Genomic DNA, 13,520 nt, shown 5'->3' on the forward strand with positions numbered 1-13,520 from the left:
CCATGCATGTTGATTTATTGGCTCGCAGACTCATTTCCCATTTCCAGCAACCGGCATGTTTTCGTATTGGAGCAAGGTACAGAATTATTTTTTTCGTAGTATTATACACAACAATGCCCCCCCCCCCCCCCCAACTCTTGTTAACAGTCGTACTAGTAGTAAATAGACATATGAAAACAAAGTTATTACTGGCTATTAATTCCTGCAGCTCTTGTTCGGTTCATTTATTTTAGGTCTTGTTTAGTTCGTGAAATGAAAAGTTTTCGACCACTGTAGCACTTTCGTTTGTTTGTGAAAAATATTATCCAATCATGGACTAACTAGGGTCAAAAGATTCATCTCGTGATTTACAGGCAAACTGTGTAATTAGTTTTTGTTTGTCTATATTTAAGCCAAAATTTTTGGAAACTAAACAAGGCCTTACACAAAGAAGAGCACATGGAGAACCATGTTTGACCACTGGTCAGCCATGCACTGATGATGCTGCCATACCTCCGTGGCATGCGCGCGGACGGGCACAGCACAGCAACAGCAAGCAAACTGTGCTTTCGAGATGACCGAACAAAAGCGTGGAATAAGATGGCAATTCCGGCGACGACGACAAGCGCATACGGACGAACGAATAGTTTCGCTTCGCGCTTACCCAGTGCACGGACACATGTAGTAGATAGTAGTACAAATTTGGAAGAGAGTAAAAAGTGAATTGGCACGCGAACGGTTAATAATTTTTTACTAGTGCACGAGATGGGAACTAACGCCAGAATTTCTCCGAAATTCAGAGAATATAAAAATAGCAGGGTTCAAGCAAACACACAACACGGTAGAGTGTGTTCCCCTCCCCCGTGGTGGTGGTGGTGGTGTAGACAGAGAGGCAGATGACATTACCGTTGGTGGCATGTGCGCTTAGCGAATTTGCGTTCCCTGATTCCACCTCCACGGCTCCACCCCCATACCCAACCACTAGCCGCCATTAAATTCTCCCATCCGCACCGCGCCCCCGAAATCCAATCACCCCAGGCCTTTTTTTAGTTCAAAAAAAAATGGCAAAATGAATATCATAGTATTTTATTTTGTATTTGACAATATTATCCAATCACGTAAGATTTGATGCGATAAAATCTGAAAAAAATTGTAAATTTTTTTTAAAAAAACAAGACCCCACTTTCTGTACTGCTACTAGTAGTACCCCCGCCCTCCCCCTCCAGTCATCACTCGTCTCTCTCTCTAGAAATTGTACTGCTAGTAGTGCCACTAGCAGCATCACTGCAGCAGGCAAGCGAGTGAGGAGTGTGGAGGTGACGTCCTTTTCCCTGTCGCTCGCGCTCTCTCTCTCTCTCTCTCTCTCTCAGCCACACCACACCACCAGGCGGTCATCCGACACACGTCCTATCCCCTCGCCACGCGGCCGCGACGCCCCCCCGCTCAAGCCTCCGCCCACTCTCCACGTGGGGCCCAACCGTCACGGTCCCGCGCGTCAGCCTCCTCCTCCAGCTAGGACGTACCCCCCACCACCCCCGGATGACGGAAAGCGACCGGCAAATCCATCCATCCGCCACGCCACGCCACCACCCACGCCCACGCTGGGCCGGGCCGGGGCGGACGGAGAGAGAAGCAAGCAAGAGGAATTAAAAGGGAGGGGGGTTGAAGCCGACGACGAAATCTAGCCTAGCATTAGCTGGAAATCCATGCCGCCGTTACGGTTACGCCACCGACAAGCCAAAGCCACAGTCGCATCCCAGCACAAACCGCTGGTTTAGCTTAGCACTCAAAATTAGTTTACTTAAGTAGCAGTACGGTCAGCACTCACCAGTTTGTGATTAATACTAACTGCTGGTAGATTCCTGCTACTGGCACTGTAAAGTGGAGTGGTGCAGTGAGGAATTGCACAACGAAGCATGAATCTATCGTCAGTTTTCCTTGTAGCAGCAGGTCGGGAATTTTGGACGAAAAAAATGGGTCAAGAATGAATCATCAGTAGCAGCATGGACAAGCGGATCGGAAATGAAAAACCATATAGACTATACTCCAATAAATCCACATACACTGTTGTCAAGAGAAGAAAGCAAGAGAGAAAGAAAAAAAACAAGTTGAAAGGAAACCAAAAAAAAAAATTTGTCTCTCTACCCCGCCGCCCCCCCTCCTCCTCCTCAAAGCCCCAAATGGAATCCATCAAAACGACCAAATCCAGATCTTGATGCGGACCTTACACTTTGCGTCCGTCGGCGTCATCTTCCCTCCGCCGCCGCTGGCGCTGGAGGACGACGTCCGTACGACCGACCGCGGCGACCGCCCACGCCCACGGCCTCGGGCGGGCGCCGGCGCCGCGGCGACCACGACGGTCGGCTCCGCGTCCGGCGCGGGCGCGGGCGCGGCGGCGGGAGACGGCTTGGCGAGCCCCACGGAGACCCCCGCGCAGGTGACGCGCACGTTGATGCTCTTGGACTTGAACCGCCCGATCTGGAAGCCGACCTTGGCGTCCATCTGCGCGGCCATGACGTGGGACTTTCTGGATCTGAGCGCCGCCGCCTGGACGGGGTCGATGGTGGACGACGCGGTGGAGGCCGCGGCGCGGACGACGGTGGTGTTGCCCGCCGGGTGGAGGAAGCCCGGGACCACGCCGTCGCCCACGTCGGCGCCGTCGTCGGAGGCGAAGGACGCCGCGATGTCGCCGTAGCGGAAGGCGATCTTGTCGTTGGGGTTCCGCGCCGTCACCGTGAACTCGATGCGGGAGGTGAGCGCGTCCGAGTCCGACACGTTCAGCGCCGCCAGGCGCAGCGACGTCACCGCGAAGCTGGGCGGGCGCGGGCGGTACACCACGTAGAACACCCCCGCCGCGATGGCGCCCAGGAACACCAGGCCCACCAGCACCAGCGTCAGCCACAGGCAGCACGCGCAGCACCACCCGCGGGCGCTCCGGCGGGGGCGGCGCGCCGGAGGGCGCGACTGCGCGGGCTTCGGACGGTACATCGGCGGAGGGGGCACGCGACCGCCGGGCAGCATGGACGGCGGCGCGGGACGCGGGGGACCGCCGCCGCCGCCGTTCGCGGTGCCGTTGGTGGCGCGCACGGGAACCGGCTTCGCGGCCGGCGCGTACGCCCGGTCGCCCATTGCGCCTTGCTCTCGGCTTCTTCGGCGGCTCTTGGTGGCTGCTTGGGGGAAGGATGGGATGGAGATGGGGATGAGTAAAGGCGGAGCTGCTAGCTGTAGGAGGACTGAGGTGGAAAACGCGGAGAAGAAGAGAGCAGCGTAATCACTGGGACCATTTATATATGCACTCTTTATCTGTGTAATTGTAATGGATTTCTGTGTGCTTCTTCTCTTCTTTTTTTTCTTCACCAATCAGTCACCCATCCCCCAAGCTGCTGGCTGCTGCTACGGCCACCCTGGATTTCGTCTTGCTGAGAGTGAGAGGGCGAGCTGGGATGGATGGTGGGTTTTGTGGTTTTTTCTTCTTTTTGATTACCATGGTTGCTTTCTTTGACTTATTACGAACAAAATGGTCACAGTGATGAGTGTAGGGACTTTTGTTCGAATTACCACGGTAATAAGACATGTACGAGTGTGGGGTGGCTATTAGATTTCTCCGTTAATTTTAGCAACATTGCTATCAAATATCAATCGAGTAGTAACTGTAGCTAGAAGATATGATATTTTGTAGTAATACCGAACATATCGAAACGGTATTGCAAAACGACAATACGAGTAAAGAAAAAGACATCTTGCTTTCAAGTAGGAAACACACCGCTCATTAAAGATAAGAGATACGAAGAAACACATGGACTGCGTCACTCACGTCATCCTGACAGCAATTAGATTGTTGGTGACGCCACAATAGATAACAAAGCTGATAGCGTTTGACCTATAGCCACGAATATCTTCTACAAAAAGAAAAAATATATGACATGCTTGTTTTAACATGGTGAATCTTTCGTAAAGTTCTAACAAAAGTGTTGAGAAACTATTGTTCTCTTGTTGGTAATGCATAGAATGCAAGTAGGATGGTAATGACAAAATGAACTTTATGTTTTATTAGAGGTGGTGTTTCGACACAACACACGCGAGTAAAGCAAGATTACCTTAGTAATTTGTCGTTAGTGCAAAAGACGTCTCCTTTATTTAAAGACAAGGGAGACAGTAAGATGCAAAGGTCATGTGACTTTGGTCTAATAGTCACTAAGATGATGATCAACAAATGAGGTAATAATGTATTGATTAGCACAAGAATTAGAAAGGAAAAGGGTATAAATTTTACATCCAGTTCGGTAAAAGCAAAATCTTACCTGCTTTACTCGATGAAATAACGAAGCTGATAACACATATCATGATTTTTATTTTTATTTTTGCAAACGGAAAAGCATTATTTTTTAAGACAAAAAATACGAATTCTATGGAGCAATCTCATTCATCCGTACTCTTAATTAAATAGCATTTGAGAACCAACGGTTTATAGCATTTGACATGATTTAAAACCCGGCGCTTTTGGCCGCGCCCTTGAGTTCATCACACCACCCGGCCGGGTCCCCTGAGCTATATGAGACTGGCCCAAAAGCAAAAAGGTTTTTTTTTCCGTTATTGCTATTGCTACGTGTCGAGCAGAAGAGCAGGGGTACATGGTGTACTGTTCACAGTTTTAACTGTGATTAGCAAGCGCCATTAAAAGTGTGAGGGGCCATTGATTAAGCCGAAGCTGGTACAGCCATATCTAATAGCAAGTATTATAGTAGGTTGTAAGCTGCCTAAATGCTAAAGTTGAGAGGAGAGAAGAGAGGTAAGAGAGGAGAAGCAAGCATAGGAACCAAAAAACCTTATGAGAGAGATAAGTGGGCAATATATTAATAGTGAATAGCTAATTATTGTATAGATAGGTTAGAAAAAGACTAAAAAAACCTTACGGCTAGCAAATGTACTGTATTATTAAATTTGCTATAAACGAGGCAAGTAGGCTAGAGCTAGTAGTATAGCGGCAGGCGGCACCACCCTACTACTACTACTACCATCACCGCTGCTGCTACGCAATCGTGCGTGTATGATGTACACTACTCCTATATAGGAGTATGTAGAAATGGCATGTAAAATGAACTACTCGTATGGACTGATGGAGTATGTAGGTCCTCCAAAACTCCAGGCTCGCACTCGCACCCGATCCATCGGTTACGTACGTACGAAGGCGTATTATTCGCTTATTATATATGGAGTAGTGGTAGGAGTACATATATACCACCAAAAATTGGAAGCTGTACTGTACTGGTACAGCCCTTCATCCTGTACCATGAAATGAATACGCGCGCGCGCTGCGTGATTTTGTTTGGGTCTGGGAAAGTCGTGGTGGGCTGGCGCCCGCGCGTACGTGACGACGTGACGTGTGTGTAGTGTAGTAGTAGAGCCAGGTCGTCCCAAGAAGCTAGCGGCCAGCTGGTTTTACACATATCCAGGTGCATTCCAGCAGAGTACGTCGTCGAGCTCCGTTTCGTACGTGTACGTCTACGGTGGCGGTGGGTGCTCGCTCTCCCTCGGTACAGGACTACAGGCAGCGCTACGTACGGGTACGCGTACAGGTACAGCGGCCCCACATGGAGCATGGAGGCGCGGGCGGCGGGCAGGCCGGTGGGGTCCGATGGGATGGTGAGCCGAGGTACCTTAGGTGGCGGCGGCTAATACTGATGCTAATTTGTTTTTGAAAATAAAAACAGTAACTAATGGGTTGAAGCGAATAGAGAACGGATAGACGACTCCTGCCTGTTCCTACTACTACGAGTGTGTGCGTGGATGGGTGCTACCAGCAGTAGCGATCGAGTTAAGCACCGGAGAGATTACTAGTGAGTTAGGCCTTAGGCTTTGTTTAGATGGAAAAAGTTTTTGATTTTAACACTGTAGCATTTTTGTTTTTATTTGACAAACATTGTCTAATTAACACTGTAGCCTTACTAGTGACTAGTGAGTGGGTTTTCGTTGTCTGATGGCAAGGAAAGTCGCTCCATCGGCCACTGCGAAACTCCCTGCCGTGAAACTCTGAGGCCCTGCGTGTGCATGGATCGCCTACAACTACAATGCTACTCAGTCGATCGGTAGACATTCGTCGTCAGAGTTGTGACAAGTGAATACATTTCATATTCAATTGAGTAAATAGATCCTTATTAACAAAGCCCACAATAATTAAAGAAACCTATACTATACCGACCTTAATCCAGAGCTCATGCAAAGCCATACAACCGCTGAGATTTTTCGTCGGGGTCAGGCTTTGGCACAGCTAGCCATAGAGGATCGTGTGGCGGCCCTGCCATGAAGGGGACAGGTGAGGGCCGGCCGTTTAGACGAGACGAGACGAGCCGATAATAATGCTGGCACTGGGCACCGTTAGATTAGCATTAGCATTACCAAATCCAAATGGACCGCGCGGGGGTTCTAGCTAATCATTTCGGCTGGATGCATGGGCGGACAAGCTAGCTAGCTAGTCCTCACATCCTTTCTTTATCTCTCTCTCTCATCTATCTCCATCGTTTCCTACTAAACCTTTATTATTCTCTCTCCGACAGAGCTACAGTACCGGGGCTAACATGCATGCAGTGATGCAGGGTCCATTATGCAGATCGATTGATGGATGAGACCAAGCAGAGTAGATAACATTAACATGGACGCCCACGTTGACCAAGTCAGAGCGATCATGACCAGCTGATCCACTGATTGGACTGGATCAGGCAAAGCAAAATGCCAACTTGCTACTGGCAGTTCTTTTTTTTTTCTTTTTTTTTTGAAACAAACGGTAGCAGTTTTTTCATCAGGGTTTTTTCTTTAATATAAAATGTGGCCTGGTGTGTCGTCGTGTCCGTGGATGCCACTAATTATTAGAATCAGCTACCCTACTGTGACTGTGAGTATCAACTGATTAATAAGTTAGTCGTCGTCGTCGTCACTACGTTCGTTATCATAGCTAATAGCATTTGAAGGATGGATGGAATAATCGTCCCAGCTCGTGGGCGATTTGAGCGGCGCGGACAGATTAATTAGGACATATATTAGTGAGGAATAGAACGAACGACGAATATGACGTGCGACGTGCGTGCGTGAGGGACGACTACTACTTTGCAGTCGCTGCTATATAGCCAAATTAGTGGACGTCTTAACCTCTTATTATGAGTGCGCGCCTTCCCGTTGAATCGTGCTGTCTGCTAGCTAGTGCGCGTTTTGGCTTTTTTATTTTACCCCGTGTCCACTTCACGCGTGGGCTATGTCGCCGGAGTGGTGAGGCGACAGGCCGGGCACCGCCGGCCGTGGAAGGAGAAAGACGTCGGTTGTTGGACCCAGTGAAATTAAAGGCAGGGTTGGCCACGACCACAAGAATGGCCCGTTGGCGACGACACATTTAGCACTTGCTTTATTTTTTTCCTTATTATGAAATCCTATACGTACGACTCATTTGAATTTTTGGGGGTTCTAAACCGATTTTGAAGCATGCATCTTGCATATATATATATATATATATGCTCGTGATCTAGGCTGTAACTTGCGTATGCAATGCAACGGTTTGCAACGTCAGGTTGGCAAGGACATATTAGCGTACCTCCGAGCTAGAGAAGAGATGCCTTGCGTGGCACCTGCGTCCTCCTAATATAATCAGCTAATGGTAAGAGCTTATTCGTTTGTTTTATAAACCGTATTTTTTCTATTAGCTAACAGTATTTTTTTCAGCGAATTAGCATTAGACGGTAAGTGATCAGAGAGATGTGTACGTGCATCGACCTTTAAAAAGTTTCTTCAGAACCTAATTTGCTCGTTAACCAAAACAACTAAGCAAAGCTCTGATCGTAACCTGATCTTAATCAACCATCGATTGAAGAGGAAGTGGGAGTCTTTCACATATATATATACAGTATGTAGTATCATGTTAGATTTTGCCGCAACAAAAAAAAAATATAGTACGTACTCCAGATTCGTGTCGTGTTGCGGTGGATCCATCGACCGGGACTTGCCAACAACGAACCACGGATGAGTCGTCGTCGTCGCCGTCGTCGTTCAAAAAAAGACAAATTAATTGAAGTTCTTCACATGCATTTTTTGTTGCCGGGGGACGACGACGCGACACGGCGAAATTCAAAAAGTTTTCAAGATTCTGCGTCATATCGAATCTTGCGGCACATACATAAAGTATTAAATATAGACGAAAATAAAAATTAATTACACAGTTTGTCTGTAAATCACAAGACGAATTTTTTAATCCTAATTAGTTCATGATTAAACAATATTTATTAAATAAAAACGAAAGAGCTACATTAGCAAAATCTGAAATTTTTTCGAAACTAAACAAGACATAGTCTCTCACGCATGGATCGTACGCGTACCTACTAGTACAATCCAGCTGCGCGCAGCTGCATGCAACCACCACCTCAACTCCCGTACGTCGATCGTGTCTACGCGTGCAACATTGAGGCCTTTTTTAGTTTTAAAAAAATTCAAGATTCTCTATCATATCGAATCTTGTAACATATGCATGAAATATTAAATGTAGACAAAAACAAATACTAATTACACAGTTTACCTGTAATTCGCGAGAAGAATCTTTTGAGTCTAGTTAGTCCATAATTAGACAATATTTGTCATAAACAAACGAAAGTGCTACAGTAGCTAAAACCAAAATTTTTTCCAAACTGAACAAGGCCTGAATTGAACGTACTACTGTAGCCGGCTTGCTACAACGGTCGGAAGGTACATATGTATGGTCGCATGCATGTCGTGTGTGTTCATGCATGTATATGTATGTCTGAAACGTAATGTGTAATGCACGCACAGGGCCGGTCACAAAAGCCATGTCGTGTGGTATAACACCCCAAAATTTCTATTTTGGGTTGTTATTATAAAATACTAAATAAAATGAATGGTTTTTAATATGTGGATAAAATTTGTCAACGTTAGTTCAGATTTCCATTTAGGAAAATGATGCTTTAAAAAACAATTAATTTTGTCGGCTTTCGTTGATGCGATGCTTGTCTATTACTTGAGTTTATTATTTTTATGTGTGCTAAGGTTTTAAAAACACGTTTAGACGTCGTCCGATCCTTCCCGAGAATTTTTTTTGACCTTTTCAAGACTTTTTCCCATTTTTCTAAAGCAAAAATCTAATTTTTGGATGCTCTAAAATTCTTTTTCATAGACACCAAAAAACTTTATTTGGATTGATCAACTCTCAATATATTTCTATAAGTTTTTCTTTAATTTTTAGAATTTTGGAAATATTTTTCAGGGATTTAAAATGATTTCCGCTTTTTCTGGAATTATTTTTTAATTAAAAACGAATTTTATAAATCCTAAAGTTAAGAAATTTCGAAATTTTTCTAAACCCTAGACCTATATATATACGGGTGTTCTCATCGACGCGCTTATCACAGATCTAAAAATCACATCGCGAGCCGTAGCTCTCTCCATCTCTCGCCGAAGTTTGCAAAAACTAGGTTTCCGGCGAAGACTCTGGCGAGCTTTTTCGGCGAAACCATCGCGTTCCGGCATCAACTAGTACCATCAAAAGGTATCCCTCGTCGTTCGCTTCACCGTGGTATACTTGTTTATACAAATCTATTACCGTTTATCCTGTTCCCATCTTTCAGTTTCATCTCCGGCGAGAAACCTCCATTACCGGTGAGTTCGACCTTGTGTTTTTTCTGCGTTCTTCGGCACTTAGGGCCCTTCCTCGGCTTGTCCTGATCCCACGCCACCGGCCACCGGCGCCCTGGCCAGTGTGACGCCGTGTCCCGGATCGGCGCCGCCAGCGCACTCGGCCGCGTGCTCGCTTGAGCGGGGCAAGGCCGCGCGGCCTCCTCCACTCGCTACGGCCCGAGTGGGTCCCAGCCGCGACCCGTGGGCTCCTCCGCGCTGCAGCTGCGTGCCGCGCCGTGCATGAGGCGGCCAAGGTCCTGCCGAGCCATTCCTTCCCACGCGAAGCACCAACAGCCCTGGTTTCGTCCGTAGGGAAGCTTAAGGTAGAAGATGAAAGTAATTACAAGTTTGCCACAACCCTTTAATCATTTCTCATTTAATCATATTATTTCCGATTCGAGCGCTCTATACACCACAGCAAATGTTTATCATGTATCTCATTCCTGAATTTATTTATTTAAATACAATTGGTTTCATATTTATTTAATAACTTTCTAACTAAAATTAACCTAGGTTATAATTCTGTTCTTGTTGCTACGATGTAAGTTACGATCGTTGCCATATTTTGTGTTTATAAACTTTAATGATATGAATTTGGTTACTGATTAGCGATTGTTCTTCTAAATTAAAAGCGAATTAGGTTTATAATTTCAACCTTATAAATAAATAAATATTGACCCGATTAATGTTAGCTTAAGTGTTTCTTAAGTACAATTTATTTAGTTAAACATCAAGCATGTAATTAATTTGATTAATACCAACTTAAATGTATCTTTAATAAATATAATTTGCTTAGATATACACTCTGCATGAAATAGTCCAATTAGTGCTCTCATATGTTCTATGTTTTGAATTTAAATCTTATTAGTTTGAATAATAAAATATTTAGTGCATTTTATATTTATAAAACGAACTTAGATTTATAAAGATCAGTCTTTTATAGAATAAATGTTAACTTGGTTAACACCAGTTCGAATGTGTTTTAAGTAATTATAATTTGTTTAGTTAAACGTGAAGCAAGAAATTAAGTTGGTTAATATTTGTTCAATGCCTTTTTAAATTAAAAGTAATTTAGGTTTATCTTCAGTCTTTTATAAATAATAAATGTTAGCTTGATTTATACAAACTTAAATGTTTCTTTGCCAAATATCATTTGCCTAGTTTAGTCACGAAACAATGAATCGACTAATTTTTATCATATTTTCTGTGCTTTCCAAATTAGAAATATTTAAGTGACTTAAATAATGTTAAATGTTTATAACTACAATATGATTAAGGGTTGTAAATGTTCTTTCTAAATAAAACATAATTTGATTAATGATTGCACATATTTGTTTCTAAATAAAAGTAACATATGAAAATATTGACCTTTTTACAATTACTTGTCAATTTAAATGTGTATTTATTAATTTTTATTTTGCCTTGTTCAAATATGATCATATAAAGTTGTTTTAGATGAATTTGATTAGTATTTATTCAATGTCTTTTTGAATTTGAAGTAGTTTAGGTTTATCTCTGATCTTTCATAAATCATATTAATTATATAATATCAACATAAATGCATTGTTAGTTATGACTTGCTCAGCTTAACTTTAAAAATAAATAGTGATTCGAATTAAGTTGCTCTCTCTTGTTTTATATTCTCTATGCTATAAATGCTAAAATGGTTTAAATAATTTCTATAGTTATTTATAAATTAAATTGAACTAGAACTATACTTCGTCTTTTATAATTATAATTTATTTAATTCCACTTTATGATATTTCTCTTAAACATTTATCATCTTGTTTCATCTAATAAAATACATCAAGCATATAGTTTATCATTTTTGTTTTACTTCGAACCTCTCAGTCGTGTTCCTTACGGCGATAGCTCCGTTCTCGGCCGTTTTTGTGCTCTCTTGACCTTAGCATCGATCCATGTCGTTTAGTGTGTTCTCTTTCAAAGCGTTTCTTTTGATTGATGTCTGTTCTTAGTTATGTTTGTTTGTGTTGCTTGGTTGGTACGAGTAGAAGAAGCGTGGTTCGTCAACAGTGAAGACCAAGAGCTGAGGATCGATAGTGGCAGTAGAAGCTAAAAGATTAGAAGATAGAAGTCAAATAATTCTGAGCAGTTATACACTGGAAATTAAGGCAAGTGCAGGCACCCTTTGATCATATTGTACCTATGAACTTTAAATACATTTACTTTCCATTGCATGTGTCTTAATACTGCAAACCCTAAGGACATAACTAGTATTCTACTATATTCTTTGTACTCCTGGGTTTATACATGGGTAGTATAGTGAATAGTAGATATGCTTAGCTGCTCTACTCATCTAATCTATATAATAATAAAAGTAATACTCTTGCCTAATGAATTCTTCAATGATGATAATGCTCCAATGGTGGATAATGGTCACTTCGGTGACGAAGATGTTGCGGTGCTTGCGAGCATCGTGGTTTGTTGAGGAAAGAGGGAGCAGATACTGTTGGTTGGTCCGGTTGCCGGGCGTACCCATCTCTCCTCTCCGTAAGGACTTAGTCATGGTGCAGCCCCTGAGACATACAATGCAGCTCCAAGCTATATGGCTTTGGCTTGACTAATTAGCAGGACCTCCACTAGTTGGGTGTTACTTTTCGGGTAGGCGTGAGGAAGTAACTTGGGTAATGAATATTAAGTTGTCGGTTGATCGGTATGCCATGGCTATGGGTATCGACTGTCGAGCGCCCCGACCAAAACTTATGAGTGGCATCCTATTAGTTGGACCCTGTGAAAGGTCTCGTAGTGAAACCCTGCCTGCTCACCTTGGTAGTGCTTTGGTGAGTCGCGACCCCGGGCGAATGGGAATCACGACTTGGAGTGAAAGTGCACACCTCTGCAGAGTGTAAAACTGATATATCAGCCGTGCTCACGGTCACGAGCGGCCCAGACTCTCACATGATGAGCAAATTAGAATCACATGGAACTTGGAGGCGCATCTTGGTTGAGGTTGCTACCTCGTGTTTTGGCGGAATGGTTATTCCATGTTGGCAGGATTGCTATCCTATGTTCTTAACTGGGATTGCTATCCCATGACCTTAATGGGTTGCTACCCCGAGTTTCTATCCGAGGTTGCTACCTCGGTAATCTTAATAATAATTATTATTATAATAATGAGTAATAATATTGTTAATATACTTTCATCTAATTAAGGGTTGGGATGCTTCACTCATATTTAGTAATAGGTTGTTTTAATAAAAGAATTGTAATAAAAGTGTACCAACTTAAAAGCTCATCTGCAGTTAAACAGTGTTAGCTTTTCCTTTGAGTAAACCTTGCATGTCATTATACTTTCCGCCTGTACTTGTTGAGTTCGACATGAACTCACCACTAGTAGAAAAGAGTACAACGCCGACGCCCCTTTTTTTATACTACAGGCGGTTGTAGTTATCACGCGCCTGTGGTGTAAAAAGGACGGTGTCAGAACTACGAACCGTCTGTGAAGATGCATTTTTACAGACGGTTTTCCTAACTGAACCGCCCGTAGAAATCATGCATTTCTACAGGCGGTTGTCCTAAGGAACCGCCACTAAAAATCATATTTCTACAGGCGGTTTTCCTAACAAAACCGCCTGTAGAAATCATGTATTTCTACATACGGTTCTCCTAAGAAACCGCCTGTAAAAATCATATTTCTACAGGCGGTTTGTTAAGAAAGCCGCCTATAGAAATAATTTGAAATTTAATTTTTTGAGTTTTTCAAATGACCTTGTTTGAAAAAACTGACAAAATGAAAGATGTAGATCTCGAAAAGTTATAAAACTTTGTAGTTGATATTTTTTTTATTTGACATCATCTTGTCGTCGAAAACTACGTTTGAATTTTTTAAATTTGAAATTCAAATTTTGTAAATG

At 43.5% G+C, this 13,520-nt stretch overlaps 1 protein-coding gene across 1 annotated transcript; it reads right to left on the reverse strand.

Moving 5' to 3' along the window:
• Positions 1,976 to 3,489, reverse strand: LOC8078208 (NDR1/HIN1-like protein 13). Its single transcript, XM_002457990.2, has one exon. It carries the CDS (start codon positions 3,106 to 3,108, stop codon positions 2,170 to 2,172), a length of 939 nt encoding a protein of 312 aa, XP_002458035.2. The 5' UTR covers positions 3,109 to 3,489; the 3' UTR covers positions 1,976 to 2,169.

This window comes from Sorghum bicolor, chromosome 3 (genome assembly GCF_000003195.3).
Source record: "Sorghum bicolor cultivar BTx623 chromosome 3, Sorghum_bicolor_NCBIv3, whole genome shotgun sequence".
Classification (NCBI taxonomy): domain Eukaryota; kingdom Viridiplantae; phylum Streptophyta; class Magnoliopsida; order Poales; family Poaceae; genus Sorghum; species Sorghum bicolor.